The sequence below is a fragment of the Elephas maximus genome, chromosome 11 (assembly GCF_024166365.1).
Source record: "Elephas maximus indicus isolate mEleMax1 chromosome 11, mEleMax1 primary haplotype, whole genome shotgun sequence".
Taxonomy (NCBI): Eukaryota; Metazoa; Chordata; class Mammalia; order Proboscidea; family Elephantidae; genus Elephas; species Elephas maximus.
Genome location: NC_064829.1, coordinates 8687939 through 8709879, shown reverse-complemented (window position 1 = coordinate 8709879; position 21941 = coordinate 8687939). Strand labels below are relative to the sequence as shown.

At 39.9% G+C, this 21941-nt stretch overlaps 2 protein-coding genes across 2 annotated transcripts in view; both read left to right on the top strand.

The window, feature by feature from the left end:
- Positions 1–7114, top strand: part of SEH1L (SEH1 like nucleoporin) — an 84609-nt gene extending 77495 nt beyond the window's left edge. The window contains exon 9 of the mRNA XM_049901466.1: positions 7029–7114. Coding sequence (XP_049757423.1) covers positions 7029–7104 — 76 coding nt within the window. The 3' untranslated portion in view covers positions 7105–7114. The remainder of the gene's footprint in view (positions 1–7028) is intronic.
- Positions 7115–7998: 884 nt separating this feature from the next.
- CEP192 (centrosomal protein 192) overlaps positions 7999–21941 on the top strand; it is a 209545-nt gene continuing 195602 nt past the window's right edge. Inside the window, exons 1-2 of the mRNA XM_049901463.1 lie at positions 7999–8162; positions 10236–10361. Coding sequence (XP_049757420.1) covers positions 7999–8162; positions 10236–10361 — 290 coding nt within the window. The remainder of the gene's footprint in view (positions 8163–10235; positions 10362–21941) is intronic.

Genomic DNA, 21941 nt, shown 5'->3' with positions numbered 1-21941 from the left:
CCTTTGAAATCTTCTGTTCAGTTCTTTTACTTCATCATTTTTTCATTTTGCTTTAGCTGCTCGATGTTCAAGAGCAAGTTTCAGAGTCTCTTCTGACATCCATTTTGGCCTTTTCTTTCTTTCCTGTCTTTTTAATGACCTCTTGCTTTTTTCACATATGTTTTGCTTGATGTTGTTCCACAACTTGTCTGGTCTTCAGTCATTAGTGTTCAACACGTCAAATCTATTCTCGAGATGGTCTCTAAAATCAGGTAGGACATACCGAAGGTCATACTTGGGCTCTCCTCGGCTTCTTCTAATTTTCTTCAGTTTCAGCTTGAACTTACATGTGAGCAATTGATGGTCTGTTTTGGCTGATTTTGTTGAGCTTTTCTGTTGTCTCTTTCCACTGTTGTAGTCGATTTGATTCCTATGTATTCCATCTGGCACAGTCCACGTGTGGAGTTGCTGTTTGTGTTGGTGTAAAAGGTATTTGCAATGAAGAAGTCCTTGGTCTTGCAAAATTCTATCATGCGATCTCTGGCATTGTTTCTGTAACCAAGGCTATGTTTTCAAACTACTGATCCTTCATCTTTGTTTCCAACTTTCGCATTCCAATCTCCTACTTCAGGATAGATCTTGAAATGTTCTTTTTGATGATGAATGCAACGCCATTTCTCTTCAAGTTGTCATTCCTGGCATAGTAGACCATACGATTGTCTGATTCAAAATGGCCAGTGCCATTCCATTTCAGCTCACTAATGCCTAGGATATCAGTGTTTATGCATTCCACTTCATTTTTGATGACTTCCAATTTTCTTAGATTTATACTTTGTACATTCCACATTTCAATTATTAATGGATGTTTGCAGCTGTTTCTTCGCATTTGGAGTTGTGCCACATCAGCAAATGAAGGTCCTGAAAGATTGACTCCATATACATCATTAAGGTCGACTCTACTTTGAGGAGGTAGCTTTTCCCCTGTTGTTTTTTGAGTGCCTTCCAAATATGAGGGGGTCATCTTCTGGCACTATATCAAACAATGTTCCGCTGCTATTCATAAGATTCACTGGCTTAATCTTGTCAGAAGTAGACTGCCAGGTCCTTCTCCCTAGTCTTTCTTAGTCTAGAAGCTCATCTGAAACCTGTCCTCCATGGGTGACCCTGTTGGTATTTGAATACCAGTGGCATAGCATCCAGCATCACAGCAACATGCAAACCCCCACAGTACGACAAGCTGACAGACACCTGTGGGATATATATGTGTATATATATACATATGTATATATTTATGTGTGTGTATCTATATACTTATATATATATGAGAGAGAGAAGAGTAGAGGTAGGTATAGGTAGATATGAGTCAGTGATAAGGTTTTTGCCCTAAGCAACTAGGGAATACAGTTATTATTTTCTGCACTGGGGAAGACTGAAGAGCAGTCTTGTCTGAGGGGGCGGGATTGGGGCAGAATTAAGATACAGATTTAGACATTTTAAGCTTTAGGCAACTATTAGAATCTGTTAATAATATCTACTTATATCTTGGAAACGCTGGTGGCATGGTGGTTAAGAGCTATGGCTGCTAACCAGTTCAGATCCACCGGGGGCTTCTTGGAAACTCTATGGGGCAGTTCTCCTCTGCTCTTTAGGGTCACTACGAGTCGGGATTGACTAAACTGCAGTAGGTTTGGCTTTTTTTTTTTTTTTAATTTCTGAGTGGAAATGCAAGTAGGCAGTTGGGTATCTGAGTATGGTTTATAAAAACCGTGAAATATTACCCAGCTGTAAAGAGAAATGAAGCCTTGATGCACACCACAACATGGATGAACCTGGAAAACATACTGGGTGAAACGTTAGTCGCAGCAGGGCAAATGTGGTATGATAGCACTTAGGTGAAATCAGCAAATGGATAGAAACCAAGGATCACGAGGGGTTACTTGGAGTGGGAGGTAAGGAGAAAGGTGAGTTTTTTCTTTGGGGGCATTGAGTTTTATGTCAGTGGTGGTGGAATAATTTGGAAAATCATAGTGAGAATAACAGGAAGAATTTAATCAGTGTTAGGAAACATACATGTAGGAATTGATTTGGTAATGTTCGGTTGTGTATATTTTCACCACAATTAAAAAAAAGAAAAAAGAAAGCCTTGTGGAGCAGAGCTGATGCCCATGGGGCTGCGAGGAGTCAGAGTTGACTTGATGACAGCTGCTTACTTATTTTGCTGTATATGAAGGTTTACAGAAAAAATTAGTTCTTCCTTAAGCAATACACGTCTTGTTTTGTGACACTGGTTTCCAACCCCATGACATGTCCACACTTCTTCCTTCTTGACCTTGGTTTCCCATTTTCCAGTCCAGCTTTCCTGCCCCCTCCTGCCTCCTCGCCCCTGTCCCTGGGCTGCTGTGCCCATTTAGTCTCCTGTGCAGCGTTGAGTTACACGTGTTGTTTGTTTTGTGGGCACGTCTCATCCTTGGCTGAAGAGAGAAGCTCAGGAGTGACTTCAGCACTGAGCTAGAAGGGCATGGAGGACCATGCTCTCGGGGTTTCTCCAGCTTCTCTCAGACCAGTAAGCTTTTTTTTTTTTAGTTTGAATTTTGGTCTGCATTTTTCTCCAGCTCTGTTTTGATCCCTGTCAGAGCAGTCAGTGGTGGTAGCAGGCCACCATTCAGGTGTTCTGGACTCAGTCTGGTGGAGGCTGTGATAGTTGTGGCTCATTAGTCCTCTGGACTAATCTTTTCCCTTGTGTCTTTGGTTTTCTTCATTCTCCCTTTCTTCAGATGGGGTGGGGCCAGTGGAGTATCTTAGATGGTTGCTCACAAACTTTTTTTTTTTTTTAATTTTTATTGTGATTTAGTGAAAGTTTACAAATCAAGTCAATTTCTCATACAAAAATTTATATATACCTTGCTGTATACTCCTAATTGCTCTCCCCTTAATGAGAAAGCACAGTCCTTCCCTCTACTCTCTATTTTCATATCCATTCAGCCAGCTTCTGACCCACTCCACCCTATCATCTCCCCTCCAGCTAGGAGCTGCGCACATAGTCTCATGTGTCTACTTGATCAAAGAAGCTCACTTCTTGCCAGTATCATTTTCTGTCCCATAGTCCAGTCCAGTCCCTGTCTGAAGAGTTGGCTTTGGGAATGGTTCTTGTCTTGAGCTAACAGAAGGCCTGGGGACTGTGACCTCCAGGGTCCTTCTAGTCTCAGTCAGACCATTAAGTCTGGTCTTTTTATGAGAATTTGAGGTCTGCATCCCACTGGTCTCCTGCCCCCTCAGGGGTTCTCTGTTGTGTTCCCCGTCAGGGTAGTCATCAGTTGTAGCCAGGGACCACCTAGTTCTTCTGGTCTCAGGCTGATGTAGTCTCTGGTTTATGTGGCCTTTTCTGCCTCTTGGGCTCATAATCACATTGCGTCTTTGGTGCCCTTCATTATCCTTTGCTCCAGGTAGGCAGAGACCCATTGATGCATCTTAGATGACCATTTGTTAGTGTTTAAAACCCTGGATGCCACTCTCCAAAGTGGGATGCAGAATGGTTTCTTAATAGATTTTATTATTCCCATTGACTTAGATGTCCCCTGAAACCACAGTCCCCAGATCCCTGCCCCTGCTACACTGGCCTTCAAAGCGTTCAGTTTATTCAGGAAACCTCTCTGCTTTTAGCTTAGTCCAGTTGTGCTGACCTTGCCTGTATTGTGTTGTCTTTCCCTTTACCTAAAATGATTTGTATTTACTATTTAATTACTGAAAACCCCTCTTCCTCTCTCCGTCCCCTCTCTCGTGGGCATTAAAGAATATTTTCATCTCTGTTTAAACTATTTCTTGAGCTCTTATAATAGTGGTCTTATACAATATTTGTCCTTTTGCAACTAATTTCACTCAGCATAATGCCTTCCAGTTTCCTCCATGTTATGAAATGTTTCACGAATTTATCATTGTTCTTTATCGATGTGTAGTTTTCCATTGTGTGAATATACCATAATTTATTTATCCATTCATCCATTGATGGGCACCTTGGTTGCTTCCATCTTTTTGCTATTGTAAACAGTGCTGCAGTGTACATGCATGTATCTGTTTAAAGGCTCTTACTTCTCTAGGATATATTCCAAGGATTGGGATTGCTGGGTTGTATTTTAATTCTATTTCTAGTTTTTTAAGGAAGTGCCAAATCGATTTCCAAAGTGTTTGTACCGTTTTACCATCGCAGCAGCAGTGTAAAAGTGTTCCAGTCTCTCCACAACCTCTTAAACAACATTTATTATTTTGTGTTTTTTGGGTTAAACCAGCCTTGTTGGAGATGGAATCTCATTGTAGTTTCGATTTGCGTTTCTCTAATGGCTAATGATTGTGGGCATTTCCTCATGTATCTGTTAGCTACCTGAATGTCTTCTTTAGTTAAGTGTCTGTTCATGTCTTTTGCCCATTTTTTAATTGGGTTATTTGTCTTTTTGTAGTTGAGTTTTTGCAGTATCATGTAGATTTTAGCGATCAGATGCTGATTGGAAATGTCATAGCTAAAAACTTTTTCCCATTCTGTAGGTAATCTTTTTACTCTTTTGGTGAAGTCTTTGGATGAGCATAGGTGTTTGATTTTTAGGAGATCCCAGTTAGCTAGTTTTTTTTCTGCATTGTTAGTAATGTTTTGTATAGTGTTTATGCCTTGTATGAGGGCTCCTAGCGTTGTTTAAAGTTGGTTTAAAGTCAGGAAAGGTGTTCGTCAGGGCTGTATTCTTTCACCATACCTATTCAATCTGTATGCTGAACGAATAATACTAGAAGCTGGACTATATGAAGAAGAATGGTGTGTCAGGATTGGAGGAAGACTAATTAACAACCTGCGTTATGCAGATGAGAGAACCTTGCTTGCGGAATGTGAAAAGAACTTGAAGCACTTACTAATGAAGATCAAAGACCACAGCCTTCAGTATGGATTGCACCTCAATATGAAGAAAACAAAAATCCTCACAACTGGACCAATGAGCAATATCATGATAAACGGAGAAAAGATTGAAATTGTCAAGGATTTCATTTTACTTGGATCCACAATCAACAACCATGGAAGTAGCAGTCAAGAAATCAAAAGACGCATTGCATTGGGTAAATCTGCTATAAAGAACCTCTTTAAAGTGTTGAAGAGCGAAGATGTCATCTTGAAGACTAAGGTTCACCTGACCCAAGCCATGGTATTTTCACTTGCATCATATGCATTTGAAAGCTGGGCAATGAATAAGGAAGACCGAAGAAGAATTGACGCCTTTTAATTGTGGTGTTGGCAAAGAATATTGAATACACCGTGGACTGGCAAAAGAATGAACAGATCTGTCTGAGCTTATTCCTATTGACTGTCTTTTGTTGATGACTTTTCATTTTTCCCTAGCTGGTTTTAAAATTCTCTCTTTATCTTTGGTTTTGGCATGTTTGATTATAATATGTCATGGTGACTTTCTTTGAAGATCTACCTTATGTGGAGTTCAGTCAGCATGTTGGATTGATATCTTGTCATCTTTCACGATATCAGGGAAGTTTTCTGCCAACAAATCTTCAACGACTCTGTATTTTCAGTTGCCGCTCTTTGTTCTGGTACTCCAATCGCTTGTCGGTTATTTGTCTTGATAGAGTCCCACATGATTCTTAACGTTTCTTTACTTTTTTAAATCCTTTTATCAGATTTTTCTTCAAATATATTGTTGCCACGTGCTTTGTCTTCAAGCCCACCAGTTCAGCCTCCCACTTGTTTGATTCTGCTTCCCTGACTTTTTATCGAGTTGTCTAATTCTGTAATTTTATTGTTAATCTCTGAATTTCTGATTGCAGTCTCTCAGTTGATTCTTGAAGCTTATTAAATTTTTCATTATGTTTTTGAATAACTTTTTAATTTATTCAACTACTTTATCTGTGTGTTCCTTGGCTTGTTCTGCGATTTGCCGGAGCTCCCTCCTAATTTTGTTCCTGATGTCTTGAAGAGTTCTGTGTATTACTATTTTGAATTCTGCATCCAGTAATGCCAGGAAGCCACCTTCATCCAGAAGATCTATTGGTTCTTTGTTTTGAGAGCTTGTTGAGGTGATCATGGTGTGTGTCTTTATGTGACTTAATATTGACTGTTGTCTCCGAGCCATCTGTACATCATTGTATTAATTTATTTTATGTTTGCTTACCGTGTCCTTGCATCTTGCTTTGTTTTGTTTTGATATGCCCAAATGGGTTGCTTGAGTGAGCTAGCTTGATTATTTTTGCCTTTGGAGCTCTGATGTCCTGTCACCAGGTGGCTACAGCTGTTATCAGGTATATTAGTCTAGGAGTCCATTCACTTTTCTTGTATGAATTCAGCTCAGTTGTCCACGTAGGTGATCATCAAGTGTGTGGTACATGCTCTGTCCTGCGATCTTAGAGGAGCAGGGGTGATTGGTGTAGGTACCGGTGTCTGGTTGCAGGGGCTGCGAACCATCCCCCAAATGTCTGTGAGGAAAGTGGGTCCCTGTTCCCCAGGGTACACGGGTGGGTTCTGTAGATGGACCGTGGGTACCCCCTGCTTTTGTTTGTAAGGACTGGTAGGTAGCAGTTATCCTTGGACCCCTGTCACGGGTGGCTGGGTGACCTGAGTGGAGCTACCAGTCCTTCGGCTCCTGATGTGGGTAGGTGAGGACCCTGTTTAATAGGCAGTGTGTTGTCAAATATCCAACATCTCCCTCTCCACCGCACGGCTGAAACAGTTGCAGTCTGCCAACAAGGGCCTATTTTCCTGATATAGGCCCTCAGAGGTCCATGCAGGGGGAGAGGTATTCAAAGTCCACAGACTGTTTATGTCTGGATAGGAGCTGCTTCTGTCCTGAGCTCCCCCAGTTAGTGGAGGTGGCAGATTATCTTTATCCCCAACTGCAAATTCATTCCCTCTCCATGGCCTGGAGTATGGATGGCTCTAGGTGCTCAACACAGCCAATCTCAGGCCCATGGAAATCAACAGTCACTGAATGGCTTGGGGATTTGGGGCATGGTAAAATATTTGCAAGTACTTAGCTTTTACTGATAGCGCTGTTCTTCTCTGGTTCCAGAGGTGTGAGTAGGCTGTGCACCTGGCTGCTTCTGCCTTCCGAAACTGCAGGCCGAATGTACTGCCAGCCCGTGTAGCTGCTCCAGGGAACGGTGCCTGAGGGATCCTGAAGGTACTGCCAGCCCGCGTAGCTGCTCCTGTGAATGGTACCTGAGGGATCCTGGTGATTCTGGTCCGGTAGCGCCTTTCTGTTTCTGAACCGTCTCCCTCTTCCTGCTACTCAGTCCGTTTTCTTTTGATGTTCAGGGCTCCTAGCTTGTCATAAATGTCATCATTTTACTTGTTTTTTTGGGTCTTTGTTGTGAGAGGGATTGCACGAGCATCTGGGTATTCCACCATCTTGATCTGCCCCCCCACCCCCACGGTGTAGATTTTATGCCAGTGTTTTCCAGACTTAGTCATGTGCCCTGCTTTTACCATTTTTCCTTGTCCATATATCAGCTATACTCTATTCAACTTCAACATTTGCTTTGAATGACTCACTTTTTAAACTGTAATTACTCATCTTTAGCAGTAATTTCTGAAATCATGGCTAGATTTTACTAGTTATATTTTTCGCTATTAAAATGAGTACATAACTATTAAATTCGGTTAAATATTTTCTGGAGTAATCTGTGCGCACCATCGATGTTATGCTTTTGCTTTCTTTCCTAAGTAAGTTTGTGGCAATGTATATTCCTTGCTATACTAAGCCAAGGGTAAATTAAACTGTGTCATATTTCGTTATTATGTGGATTAGAAGACCATAGTTTGATGTTTATATTTTCAGATATAAAGTAACAAAGTAGTCTGAGAATTACTTTAACTCAAAGTTTGCCAGTAGTATCCCTTTTTTAGATATATTCCACAAAATGTTGTTTTTCTCCTGAGATTTGAAAGTTTTCTAATATTTGAGACTGCTGCACTTAATCACTTGAAAAAGTTTTATGGTAACATTTGATTTATGAAAATATTGTTGTTATTGCAGTGAGATGGAAGATTTTCGAGGTATAGGAGAGGAATCGTTTCCAAGCTTTTTAACCAATTCCTTACTTGGTAACAGTGGCATTTTGGAAAATGTCACTCTTTCTTCAAATCTTGGCTTGCCTGTTGCTGTTTCCACACTTGCTAGAAATAGAGCCAGTGCTGATAACAGGTAAGATTTGTTTGAACAGGTGATATATTTTTTGTTTTTTAGGTTTATAAAACCTACGATACACTGATACTTACATAAAATGTCTTAGTCAAGCTTGCTTTTTGGTTTATATATGAGGGGGATGGCCAAATATTTAAAATTAATAAAGAAAGATAAAACTCTTTCCCTATCTGATTGTCTTATTGGATGTATGGGTGAGTTTGCACTTGAACACCAATGACCTTTTGGTTGACATTTTTTTTTTTCTGTTCATGGCGTTTTGGACTTAATTTGTTCAGCCTTACTGGTTGCTCGTTAATATAAACCAATTCTAGTTAGTGAAATTCAGTAGGGAAATTAATGATAGAATATAGGAGTACCTCATTAAATGGAGAGGGAAGAATGTAGAGCTGTGGCAAAACAGGACAGGAATCAGTATCTGGGGAGCGATCAAGACTGAGGTCTGTCTTTCCTCTCCACTTCCCTCTGTGTAATGGTTTCATTCTCTCCTCTCTTTCAATACACTGGATTTATCTGCTCTTGTATTCAGTGTTATAGAATGTGGCAACCACGTTACATTTCCAGCTACACAAGGAGACTAATGAACGGTCTCTTAAAATGTCATGATCTCCTGATCTAGCTTGGCATCCATCCCAAGCCCAGTCGCCTATGGCTAGAGCTAGGGTCATGATGCCTGTTTAGAGCTGCGTAGTTCATTTTAGCCAGGTTCACCTTTTTTCTGGACTTGCATGATTTTCTTTCTATTCTTCTGTCTGTTGTATACTTCTGAAATAACTTAGCACTTATCTTTTTAACAACTTTCAGTTCCCTAGTCAAGTTTCTCTTCCTTAGTAGAACTAAACCAACTTTTGTGTTCTTATTCTTCCCATTTTTATAACCACATAGATGTTTGGTTGAATATACCTTATTTTCTGTCTCCATATGTGTTGTTAGGTCCTTGTGTAAAATGTAAATTTTGTCCACGCTTAGTATCTATTCAGTTTTGCAACCTTCTTTCAACCTAAACGTTTGGTAAGGAGCATTATCTTTATCTTTGGAGTGAAGGGGTTGGATTAGTTCTCTAAAAACTCTTTCAACTTAAAGATTTCTGTGACTTATCATTTGATACATATTAACACGTCATTGCTGACACACAGATTTTCTGTGTTTTGCACGTAGGATGATGGTTTTGAACACCATGGCCCTATTTTTTTAGTAATATTTTATTTTATTGTGTTTTGGTGAAAGTTTACACAGCAAATTAGGTTCTTCTTTAACAGTTTTTATACAAATTGTTCAGTGCTGTTGGTTACAATTTTTACAGCGTGTCAGCATTCTCATTTTTTCTATTCTCTGTGTTCTGGTTCCATTTATCTAGCTTCCCTTCCCCTCCTTGTTTTCTCACCTTTGCCTTTGGGTTGACCATTTGGTCTCATATAGTTGCTTGTTTAAGGGAGCACATTAGTCACAGGTGATATCGTTTTATTTTGTATGCCAGTCTGTCATTTGGCTGAAAGGTGACCTGCAGAAATAGCTTCAATTCCATGTCCAAAAGTTATCTTTGGGCATTAGTCTTGGGGGTTCCTCTAGTCTCTATTGGTCCAGTAGACCTGGCTTTTTTTAGGAATTTGAGTTTTGTTCTACATCTTTTTTTCATTCTATCTGGGACCTTCTATTGTGTCCGTGATCAGAATGGTTGTTAGTGGTAGCTGGGTACCATCTAGTTCTTTTGGTCTCAGGTCGTAAGAGGCTGTGGTTCATGTGGGCTGTTAATCCTGTGAATTAGTTTCTTCTTTGAGCCTTTGATTTCCTTCATTCTTTATTGCCCCAGACGAGTAGAGACCAAGAGTTGTATCTTAGATGGCTGCTTGCAAGCATTTAAGACCTCAGATAGTACTCACCAAACTAGAATGTAGAACATTATCTTTGTGAACTATGTTATGCCAATTGACTAAGCTGTTCTCTGGGGCCCTATTTGTTTTTACTCCAGGCGGTTGGTTTTACTATCATGCAGCCCTGTGTCATGGTGGATTTTAAATGTGCATAATTCTTAACAATTAAAGCAACATTTTTTTTTTGTGTGTGTGTGTGTAGGTATTCTGATATCCAGGCATCTTACTTACTAGAAGGGAAATTTTCAGTTCCATCTGAATCATCTCACAGTGGCCAGAGTGATGCTGAACCAAAACAGAGGTTACAGCTTAGCTTCCATGAAGATGAGTAAGTTCATACCTTAATCTTACTTTATGTTAAAGCAAGTCTCACTCAGTTTTATGGAAGATGAAAGTGTGATTGTCTCTTTATGTCTCAGAATCTTTTACCGTTTTCTTTATATTATTTTAATCACATACTATTTTTTTCTTAAATTTCATTTTGTTGAGAATATACACAGCAAAACACAGCAGCTAAACAGTTTCTACATGTACAGTTTATCAGGTTGCACAACCATTCTCACCTTTCTTTTCTGAGTGGTTCCTCCCTCATTAACATAAACTCACGGTCCCCTAAAATTAATCATGAACATTTTTAACCTTTCAAAATATTTTTTCTGAATCTAAAAGTAATATATGCTCATTGAAAAACGTAGAAAATGACAAGGAACACAATAAAGGTCTAATTTTACTACTGTATTTTTATGCATATAACAAGCACCTTCTATGTTTGCCTGCCATCCGCACCCTCCCTCTGCAAGGTATTTCTGTAAGGGATGCAGTGCCAGTCTTGTTTACATGTTGCTGTAAAAAAATTAGCATAGTACTTTTACAGAAATACCTGGGGGGAGGAGGGTGTGCTTGATGTGTGTTATTTGCATAAAAAATTAGAAAATAGCCATTGATTATATTTTCATTTATAGTCTTCCAGACATATTTTTTGTACATATACAGAGCTGGGATACTTGTGATATATATATATTTAAATTTGCTTTTACAAAAATTGAATTAAAGTGCACATACTGTTTACAACCTTTAAAATTTAATATGTTGTTCTTGTCTTTCAATTTCAGTTAATATAGACCTGTATCATAATTTTGATTAAGTCCGTGTTCTTGGGGACTTGGATTATTGCAATTTTGCTATTATAAATATCATGACCTTCTTTATTTATACTTACATTTTGTACATATAGGAGATTTAGAAAGTTATTAAGATAAATTTCTAGAATTGAAATTTCTGAATTAAGAATGTTTACTTTTAAGTACTGCTGCGTATTACCACATTGCTCTTTTGAAAACACGTATTACTTTGTACTTCCACTAGGAGATGTATATGAAAAGTCTACTTCAACAAACCCTATGAACATTTGGTGGTATTATTCCTTCTTTTTATAACAAATTTCAGTTTTTACTTTTTTTTTTTTTAAAATAACCCTTATTCACCTGTCTCCCATCCACTGGTAACCACTATTCTCGAGGGACTTACCTATTACAGATATTTTATATAAGGGGGGGTCATACAATGTTCGTCTTTTTGTGTCTGGCTTATTTCACTTAGCATGTTTTCAAGGTTCAACCATGTGGTGGCCTGTATAACTGAGTAATACTCCATTGTACGTATATACCACATACATAGGCGTACTCACAAACATATTTTTGGTTGTTGTTGCTGTTTTTTCGTAATTATATATGCCATAAAAACCATTGCTGTCGAGTTGATTCTGGCTCATAGTGATCCTATAGGATAGAGTAGAACTGCCTGATTGTGTTTCCAGGGAGCACCTCTGGTGGATTCGAACTGCCAGACTTTGGTTAGCAGCCAAACTCTTTAACCACTTTGCCACCAGGGTTTCCTATATATGCCATAGCAGTTACCAGAAGATTTTTTGCTTGTGTATGTTTTAATGACATTATTTGCCTTCTTCCAGCTGTGCACACTTCTTCATTCTGAATTTCCTTTCCTATCCCAGAAAATAACACATACCTAGTACCTAGAGAGTGAATCTCCCTCTCTTCCCCCCATTCCTGGTAACAACTAGTGAACATTGGTTTGGGTATATTTGTCTGTTTATGTCCTTTCATGAAAGAACATACAATATTTGTTTTTTGTGTGATTTGCTTATTTCACTAAATATAATGGCAATCAGTTACATCTGTGTTCAAAGATGTTTTGGAAACTGGTTTTTCTTTAACACTGAGTAGCATTTCGTTGTGTGTACTTACCACATTTTACTTATCCATTCATCTGTTGATGGGTACTTAGGTTGTTTTCATCGTTATTGTGAATAGTGCTGCAATGAACATAGGTGTTCATATCACTTCTGTTAGATCCCTAGGGTATATACCTAGGAGCAGAATTGTTGGGTCATATGATAGCTCTGTCTCTAATTTTTTAAGGAACAACCAGTCTGTTTTCCACAATGGCTATAAATTTTGTATTCCTACCAGTAATGGATGAGGGTTCCAATTTCTCCACATTCCCTCAAACACTTGTTATTTTTATTTATTTATTTATTGTAATCCTAGCCATCCTGACCAAACTGAAAGAAACCCATTGCTGTTGAGTTGCTTCCAACTCATTGTGACCCTATAGGACAGAGTAGAACTGCCCCATAGGGTTTCCAAGGCTGTAAATCTTTTTTTATTTTTTCTTTTGTGTGTGTGTTTTTCTTTATTTTTTATTGTACTTTAGGTGAAGGTTGACAGAGCAAACTAGCTTCTCATTACACAGTTATTACACATATTGTTTTATGACATTGGTTAACAACCCCACGACATGTCAGCGTTCTCCTTTCTTCACCTTGGGTTCCCAGTCACCAGCCTTCCTTTCGCCTCCTGCCTTCTAGTCCTTGTCCCTTGGCTGGTGTGCCCCTTTAGTCTTGTTTTATTTCATGCACCTGTCTAATCTTCATTACTGAGCTAAAAGTACATCTAGGGGTCATAATCTTGGGGTTTCTTCAGCCTCTGTCAGGCCAGTAAGTATGGTCTTTTTTTGTGAGTTAGAATTTTGTTCTACATTTTTCTCCAGCTCTGTCAAGGGACCCTCTGTTATGATTCTTGTCAAAGCAGTCAGTGGTGGTAGCTGGGCCCCATCTAGTACTGGACTCACCTGGTGGAGGCTGTGGTAGTTGTGGTCCATTAGTCCTTTGGACTAATCTTTCCCTTGTGTCTTTGGTTTTCTTCGTTCTCTGTTGCTCCCGAAGGGGTGAGACCAGTGGAGTATCTTAGATGGCTGCTTACGACCTTTTGAGACCCCAGAGGCTACTCACTAAAGTAGAATGTAGTACATTTTCTTTATAAACTATGCTTTGCCAGTTGAGCTAGATGTTCCCTGAGACCATGGTCCCCACAGCCAAGGCTGCAGATCTTTACAGAAGCAGACTGCCACATCTTTCTCCCACGGATCGCCTAGCGGGTTCAAGCTGCTGACCTTTCAATTAGAAGATGAGCACCTAACCTCTGCATCACCAGGGCTCCTTAATCATCTGAATGAGAGTGAAATGGTATCTCCTTGTGGTTTTGATTTGTATTTCTCTGATGGCTAAATATATTCGGCATCTTTTCATGTGTCTGTTGGTCATTTGAATATCCTCTTTGGTGAAATGTCTGTACCTGTCCTTTGCCCTGTTTTTTTGATTGAGTTACTTGTCTTTTTGTTGTTAATTTATAGACATTATATATTTTCAATTTTAGACCCTTAACAGTTATAGTTTCCAAAGGTGTTTTCCAAAGACTGTAGGTTGTCACTTTACTCTTTTGATAAGTCTTTTGATGAACATAAGTGTTTAACTTCCGTGAGGTCTCAGTTATCTGTTTTGTTTTCTGTGTATTCATTGTTGTGTGTGATAATCTATCACTGAAGAAAAATAGTTCCCAAAGCTTTGCTTCCACATTTTCTTCCAAGAATTTTATGGTTATAGATTTAACATTTCGGCACTTGATCCATTTTGAATTAGTTTTTTTTTGCTGTTGTACTTTATTTATTTTCAGTAATTTTTATTGTGCTTTAAGTGAAAGTTTACAAATCAAGTCAGTCTCTCACACAAAAACCCATATACACCTTGCTACACACTCCCAATTACTCTCCCCCTAATGAGACAGCCCGCTCTCTCCCTCCGCTCTCTCTTTTCGTGTCCATTTCACCAGCTTCTAACCCCCTCCACCCTCTCATCTCCCCTCCGGGCAGGAGATGCCAACATAGTCTCAAGTATCCACCTGATCCAAGAAGCTCACTCCTCACCAGCATCCCTCTCCAACCCATGATCCAGTCCAATCCGTGTCTGAAGAGTTGGCTTCAGGAATAGTTCCCGTGCTGGGCCAGCAGAAGGTCTGGGGGCCGTGACCACCATGGTCCTTCTAGTCTCAGTCAGACCATTAAGTCTGGTCTTAAGAGAATGTGGGGTCTGCATCCCACTGGTCTCTTACTCCCTCAGGGGTTCTCTGTTGTGTTTCCTGTCAGGGCAGTCATCGGTTATAGCTGGGCACCATCTAGTTCTTCTGGTCTCAGGATGACGTAGTCTCTGGTTAATGTGGCCCTTTCTGACTTTTGGGCTCCTAATCACCTTGTGTCCTTAGTGTTCTTCATTCTCCATTGACCCAGGTGGGTTGAGACCAAGTGATGCATCTTAGATGGCTGCTTGGTAGCATTTAAGACCCTAGATGCTACTCTTCAAGGTGGGATGCAGAATGTTTTCTTAATAGATTTTTTTATGCCAATTGACTTAGATGTTCCCTGAAACCATGGTCCCCAGACCCCTGCCCCTACTACGCTGGCCTTCAAAGCATTCAGTTTATTCAGGAAACTACTTTGCTTTTGGTATAGTCCGTTCTTGCTGACCTCTGTATTGTGTGCTGTCTTTGCCTTCACCTAAAGTAGTTCTTATCTACTGTCTAATTAGTGAATGCCCCTCTCGCACCCTTGCTCCCTCCCGGCTCTAGTAACCACGAAAGAATGTTTTCTTCTCAGTTTAAAATATTTCTCAAGTTCTTATAACAGTGGTCTTGTACAATATTTGCCCTTTCGCAGCTGACTGATTTCACTCACCATAATGCCGTCTAGGTTCCTCCATGTTATGAAATGTTTCACAGGTTCCTCACTGTTCTTTATTAATGTATAGTATTCCATTGTGTGACTATGCTGTTGTTGTTAGCTGCCATCGAGTCGGTGTTGACTCATAGCGACCCTGTGCACAGCAGAACGAAACACTGCCTGGCCCTGTGCCATTCTTACAATCGTTGTTATGCTTGAGCTCGTTGTTGAAGCCACTGTGTCAGTCCACCTCGTTGAGGGTCTTCCTCTTTTCTGCTGACCCTGTACTCTGCCAAGCATGATGTCCTTCTCCAGGGACTGATCCCTCCTGACAACATGTCCAAAGTATGTCAGACGCAGTTTCGCCATCCTTGCTTCCAAGGAGCATTCTGGTCGTACTTTTTCCAAGACAGATTTGTTCGTTCTTTTGGCCGTCCGTGGTATGTTCAATGTTCTTTGCCAACACCACAATTCAAAGGCGTTAATTCTTCTTCGGTCTTCCTTCTTCATTGTCCAGCTTTCACATGCATATGATGCGATTGAAAATACCATGGCTTGGGTCAGGCGCACCTTATTCTTCAAGGTGACGTCTTTTCTCTTCAGCGCTTTAAAGAGTTCCTTTGTAGCAGATTTACCCAATGCAATGCGTCTTTTTATTTCTTGACTGCTACTTCCATGGCTATTGATTGTGGATCCAAGTAAAACGAAATCCTTGCCAACTTCAGTCTTTTCTCCGTTTATCATGATGTTGCTCATTTGTCCAGTTGTGAGGATTTTTGTTTTCTTCATGGTGAGCTGCAATCCATACTGAAGGCTGTGGTCTTTGATCTTCATTAATAAGTGCTTCAAGTCCTTTTCACTTTCAGCAAGCAAGGTTGTGTCATCTGTATAATGCACGTTGTTAATGAGTCTTCCTCCAATTTGATGCCCCGTTCTTCTTCATATAGTCCAGCTTCTCGGATTATTTGTTCAGCACACAGATTAAATTGGTATGGTACAAGAATACAACCCTGACGCACACCTTTCCTAACTTTAAACCAATCAGAATCCCCTTGTTCTGTCCGAACAAACTGCCTCTTGATCTATGTAAAGGTTCCTCATGAGCACAATTAAGTGTTCTGGAATTCTCATTCTTCACAGTGTTATCCTTAGTTTGTTATGATCCACACAGTCGAATGCGTTTACATAGTCAATAAAACAGAGGTAAACATTCTTCTGATATTCTCTGCTTTCAGCCAGGATCCATCTGACATCAGCAGTGATATCCCTGTTTCTACGTCCTTTTCTGAAACTGACCTGAATTTCTGGCTGTTCCCTATCGATATACTTCTGCAGCCGTTTTTGAATGATCTTCAGCGGAATTTTGCTTGCGTGTGATATTAATGATATTGTTCTATGATTTCCACATTCAGTTGGATCACCTTTCTTGGGAAGAGGCATAAATATGGATCTCTTCCAATCAGTTGGCCAGGAAGCTGTCTTCCATATTTCTTGGCATAGACGAGTGAGCACCTCCAGCGCTGCATCTGTTTGTTGAAACATCTCAATTGATGTTCTATCAATTCCTGTAGTATTGTTTTTTGCCAATGCCTTCAGAGTAGCTTGGACTTCTTCCTTTAGTACCATCAGTTCCTGATCATATGCCACCTCTTGAAATGGTTGAACATCGAGTAATTCTTTTTGGTATAATGACTCTATGTATTCCTTCCATCTTCTTTTGATGCTTCCTGCATCGTTTAATATTTTCCCCATGGAATCCTTCAGTATTGCAACTTGAGGCTTGAATTTTATCTTTAGTTTTTTCAGCTTGAGAAACGCCGAACTTGTTCTTTCCTTTTGGTTTTCCATCTCCAGCTCTTTGCACGTGTCATTATAATACTTTATTTTGTCTTCTCGAGAGGCCCTTTGAAATCTTCTATTCAGTTCATTTACTGCATGAATTCTTTTTTTTTGCTTTAGCTGCTCGATGTTTGAGAACAAGTTTCAGACCCTCCTCTGACATCCACCTTGGTCTTTTCTTTCTTTCCTGTCTTTTCAGTGACCTCTTGCTTTCTTCAAGAATGACGTCTTTGATGTCGTTCCACAACTCGTCTGGTCTTTGGTCACTAGTGTTCAGTGCATTTAATCTGTTCTTCAGATGGTCTCTAAATTCAGGTGGGATATACTCAAGGTCATATTTTGGCTCTCCTGGACTTGCTCTGATTTTCTTCAGTTTCAGCTTGAACTTGCATATGAGCAGTTGCTGGTCTGTTCCACAGTTGGCCCCTGGCATTGTTCTGACTGATGATATTGAGCTTTTCCATCATCTCTTTCCACAGATGTAGTCAATTTGATTTCTGTGCATTCCATCTGGTGAGGTCCGTGTGTATAGTCACTGTTTATGTTGGTGAAAGAAGATATTTGCAATGAAGAAGTCATTGGTCTTGCAAAATTTTATCATTTGATCTCCGGCATTGTTTCTATCACCAAGGCCATATTTTCCAACTACAGATCCTTCTTCTTTGTTTCCAACTTTTGCATTCCAATCGCCAGTAATTATCAATGCATCTTGATTGCATGTTTGAGTAATTTCAGACTGCAGCAGCTGATAAAAATCTTCTATTTCTTCACCTTTGGCCGTAGTGGTTGGTGCGTAAACTTGAATAATAGTCGTCTTAACTGGTCTTCCTTGTAGGCATATGGATATTATCCTATCACTGACAGCATTGTACTTTAGGATAGATCTTGAAATGTTCTTTTTGGCAGTGAGATGAATGCAACACCATTCCTCTTCGAGTTGTCATTCCCAGCATAGTGGACTATATGATTGTCCTATTCAAAATGGCCAATACCAGTCCATTTTAGCTCACTAATGCCTAGGATATTGATGTTTATGCGTTCCATTTCAGTTTTGACGATTTCCAATTTTCCTAGGTTCATACTTCGTACATTCCAGGTTCCGATTATTAATGGATGTTTGCAGCTGTTTCTTCTCATTTTGAGTGTTGCCACATCAGCAAGTGAAGGTCCCGAAAGCTTTACTCCATCCACGTCATTAAGGTCGACTCTACTTTGAGGAGGCAGCTCTTCCCCATTGATCTTTTGAGTGCCTTCCAACCTGGGGGGCTTATCTTCCAGCAGTATTTCAGACATTTTTCCGCTGCTATTTATAAGGTTTTCACTGGCTAATGCTTTTCAGAAGTAGACTTCTGGGTCCTTCTTCCTAGTCTGTCTTAGTCTGGATGCTCAGCTGAAATCTGTCCTCCATGGGTGGCCCTCCTGGTATCTGAATACTGGTGGCATAGCTTCCAGCATCATAGGAACAGGCAAGCCCCCACAGTTACACAGACTGACAGACAGGTGGGTGTGTGTGAATATACCATAATTTATTTATCCATTCATCCGTTGATGGGCACCTTGGTTGCTTCCATGTTTTTGCTATTGTAAACAGTGTTGCAGTAAACATGGGTGTGCATATATCTGTTGGTGTAAAGGGTCTTATTTGTCTAGGATATATTCCAAGGAGTCGGATTGCTGGATCCTATGGTAGTTCCATGTCTAGCTTTTTAAGGAAGCACCAAATCGATTTCCAAAGGTGTGGTACCATTTTACATTCCCACCAACAGTGTATAAGTGTTCCAATCTCTCCACAGCCTCTCCAACATTTATTATTTTGTGTTTTTTGGATTAATGCCAGCCTCGCTGGAGTGAGATGAAATCTCTTTGTAGCTCATTGTAGTTTTGATCTGCATTTCTCCAATGGCTAATGTTCGTGAACATTTCCTCATATATCTGTTAGCTACCTGAATGTCTTCTTAAGTGAAGTGTCTTCATATCTTTTGCCCATTTTTTAATTCGGTTATTTGTATTTTTGCTGTTGAGTTTTTGCAGTATCGTGTAGATTTTAGAGATCAGGCACTGATCAGAAAAGTCATAGCTAAAAACTTTTTCCCATTCTTTAGGTAGTCTTTTTACTCTTTTGGTGAAGTTTTTGGATGAGCATAGGTGTTTGATTTTTAGGAGCTCCCAGTTATCTAGTTTTTTTTCTACATTCGTTATAATGTTTCGTATCCTGTTTATGCCATGTATTAGGGCTCCTAACGTTGTCGCTATTTTTTCTTCCATGATCTTTATCTTTGTAGATTTTACATTTAGGTCTTTGATCCATTTTGAGTTAGTTTTTGTGCATGGAGTGAGGTATGGGTCTTGTTTCATTTTTTTTGCAGATAGATATCCAGTTATGCCAGTGCAATTTGTTAAAAAGACTATCTTTTTCCCATTTAACTTCTTTGGGGCTTTTATCAAATATCAACTGCTCATACGTGGATGGAATTATGTCTGGATTCTCAATTCTGTTCCATTGGTCTATATATCTGTTGTTATACTAGTACCAGGCTGTTTTGACTACTGTGGTGGTATAATAGGTTCTAAAATGAGGTAGAATGAGGCCTCTCACACTGGGTTTTTTTTTCAATAATGATTTACTTATCCGGGGTCTCTTGCCCTTACAGATGAAGTTGGTGATTTGTTTCTCTATCTTGTTAAACAGTGTCGTTGAAATTTGGATCGGAATTGCATTAAATGTATAGATCCCTTTTGGTAGAATAGACATTTTTACAATGTTAACTATTTGTATCCGTGAGCAAGGTATGTTTTTGCACTTATGTAAGTCTCTTCTGGTTTCTTATAGAAGTGTTTTGTAGCTTTCTTTGTATAAGTCTTTTACATTTCTGGTAGGAGTTGTTCCTAAGTATGTTTTAATTTTTTTTATTAACTTTTATTGAGCTTCAAGTGAACATTTACAAAACAAGTCAGACTGTCACATATAAGTTTATATACACCTTACTGCATACTCCCACTTGCTCTCCCCCTAGTGAGTCAGCCCTTCCAGTCTCTCCTTTTGTGACAATTTTGCCAGCTTCCAACTCTCTCTATCCTCCCATTCCCCCTCCAGACAGGAGATGCCAACACAGTCTCAAGTGTCCATTTGATACAATTAGCTCACTCTTCATCAGCATCTCTCTCCTACCCATTGTCCAGTCCCTTCCATGTCTGATGAGTTGTCTTCGGGAATGGTTGCTGTCCTGGGCCAACAGAAGGTTTGGGGACCATGACCGCCGGGATTCCTCTAGTCTTAGTCAGACCATTAAGTCTGGTCTTTTTATGAGAATTTGGGGTCTGCATCCCACTGTTCTCCTGCTCCCTCAGGGGTTCTCTGTTGCGCTCCCTGTCAGGGCAGTCATCGATTGTGGCCGGGCACCAACTAGTTATTCTGGTCTGAGGATGATGTAGGTCTCTGGTTCATGTGGCCCTTTCTGTCTCTTGGGCTCATAGTTATTGTGTGACCTTGGTGTTCTTCATTCTCCTTTGCTCCCGGTGGGTTGAGACCAATTGATGCATCTTAGATGGCCGTTTGTTAGCATTTAAGACTCCAGACGCCACATTTCAAAGTGGCATGCAGAATGTTTTCATAATAGAATTATTTTGCCAATTGACTTAGAAGTCCCTTTAAACCATGGTCCCCAAACCCCTGCCCTTGCTCTGCTGACTTTTGAAGCATTCAGTTTATCCCGGAAACTTCTTTGCTTTTGGTCCAGTCCAGTTGAGCTGACCTTCCATGTATTGAGTATTGTCCTTCCCTTCACCTAAAGCAGTTCTTATCTACTAATTAATCAGTAAAAAACCCTCTCCCACCCTCCCTCCCTCCCCCCCTCGTAACCACAAAAGTATGCATTCTTCTCAGTTTATACTATTTCTCAAGATCTTATAATAGTGGTCTTATACAATATTTGTTCTTTTGCCTCTGACTGATTTCGCTCAGCATAATGCCTTCCAGGTTCCTCCACGTTATGAAATGTTTCACAGATTCGTCACTGTTCTTTATCGATGCGTAATATTCCATTGTGTGAATATACCACAATTTATTTACCCATTCATCCGTTGATGGACACCTTGGTTGCTTCCAGCTTTTTGCTGTTGTGAACAGAGCTGCAATAAACATGGGTGTGCATATATCTGTTGGTGTGAAGGCTCTTATTTCTCTAGGGTATATTCCGAGGAGCGGGATTTCTGGGTTGTATGGTAGTTCTATTTCTAACTGTTTAAGATAACGCCAGATAGATTTCCAAAGTGGTTGTACCATTTTACATTCCCACCAGCAGTGTATAAGAGTTCCAATCTCTCCGGAGCCTCTCCAACATTTATTATTTTGTGTTTTTTGGATTAATGCCAGCCTTGTTGGAGTGAGATGAAATCTCATCGTAGTTTTAATTTGCATATGTCTAATGGCTAATGATCGAGAGCATTTTCTCATGTATCTGTTAGCTGCCCGAATGTCTTCTTTCGTAAAGTGTGTGTTCATATCCTTTGCCCACTTCTTGACTGGGTTGTTTGTCTTTTGGTGGTTGAGTTTTGACAGAATCATATAGATTTTAGAGATCAGGCGCTGGTCGGAGATGTCCTGGCTGAAAATTCTTTCCCAATCTGTAGGTGGTCTTTTTACTCTTTTGGTGAAGTCTTTAGATGAGCATAGGTGTTTGATTTTTAGGAGCTCCCAGTTATCTGGTTTCTCTTCGTCATTTTTTGTAATTTTTTGTATTCTGTTTATGCCTTGTATTATGGCTCCTAAGGTTGTCCCTATTTTTTCTTCCATGATCTTTATCATTTTAGTCTTTATGTTTAGGTCTTTGATCCACTTGGAGTTAGTTTTTGTGCATGGTGTGAGGCATGGGTCCTGTTTCATTTTTTTGCAAATGGATATCCAGTTATGCCAGCACCATTTGTTAAAAAGACTATCTTTTCCCCAGTTAACTGACACTGGGCCTTTGTCAAATATGAGCTGCACATGTGTGGATGGATT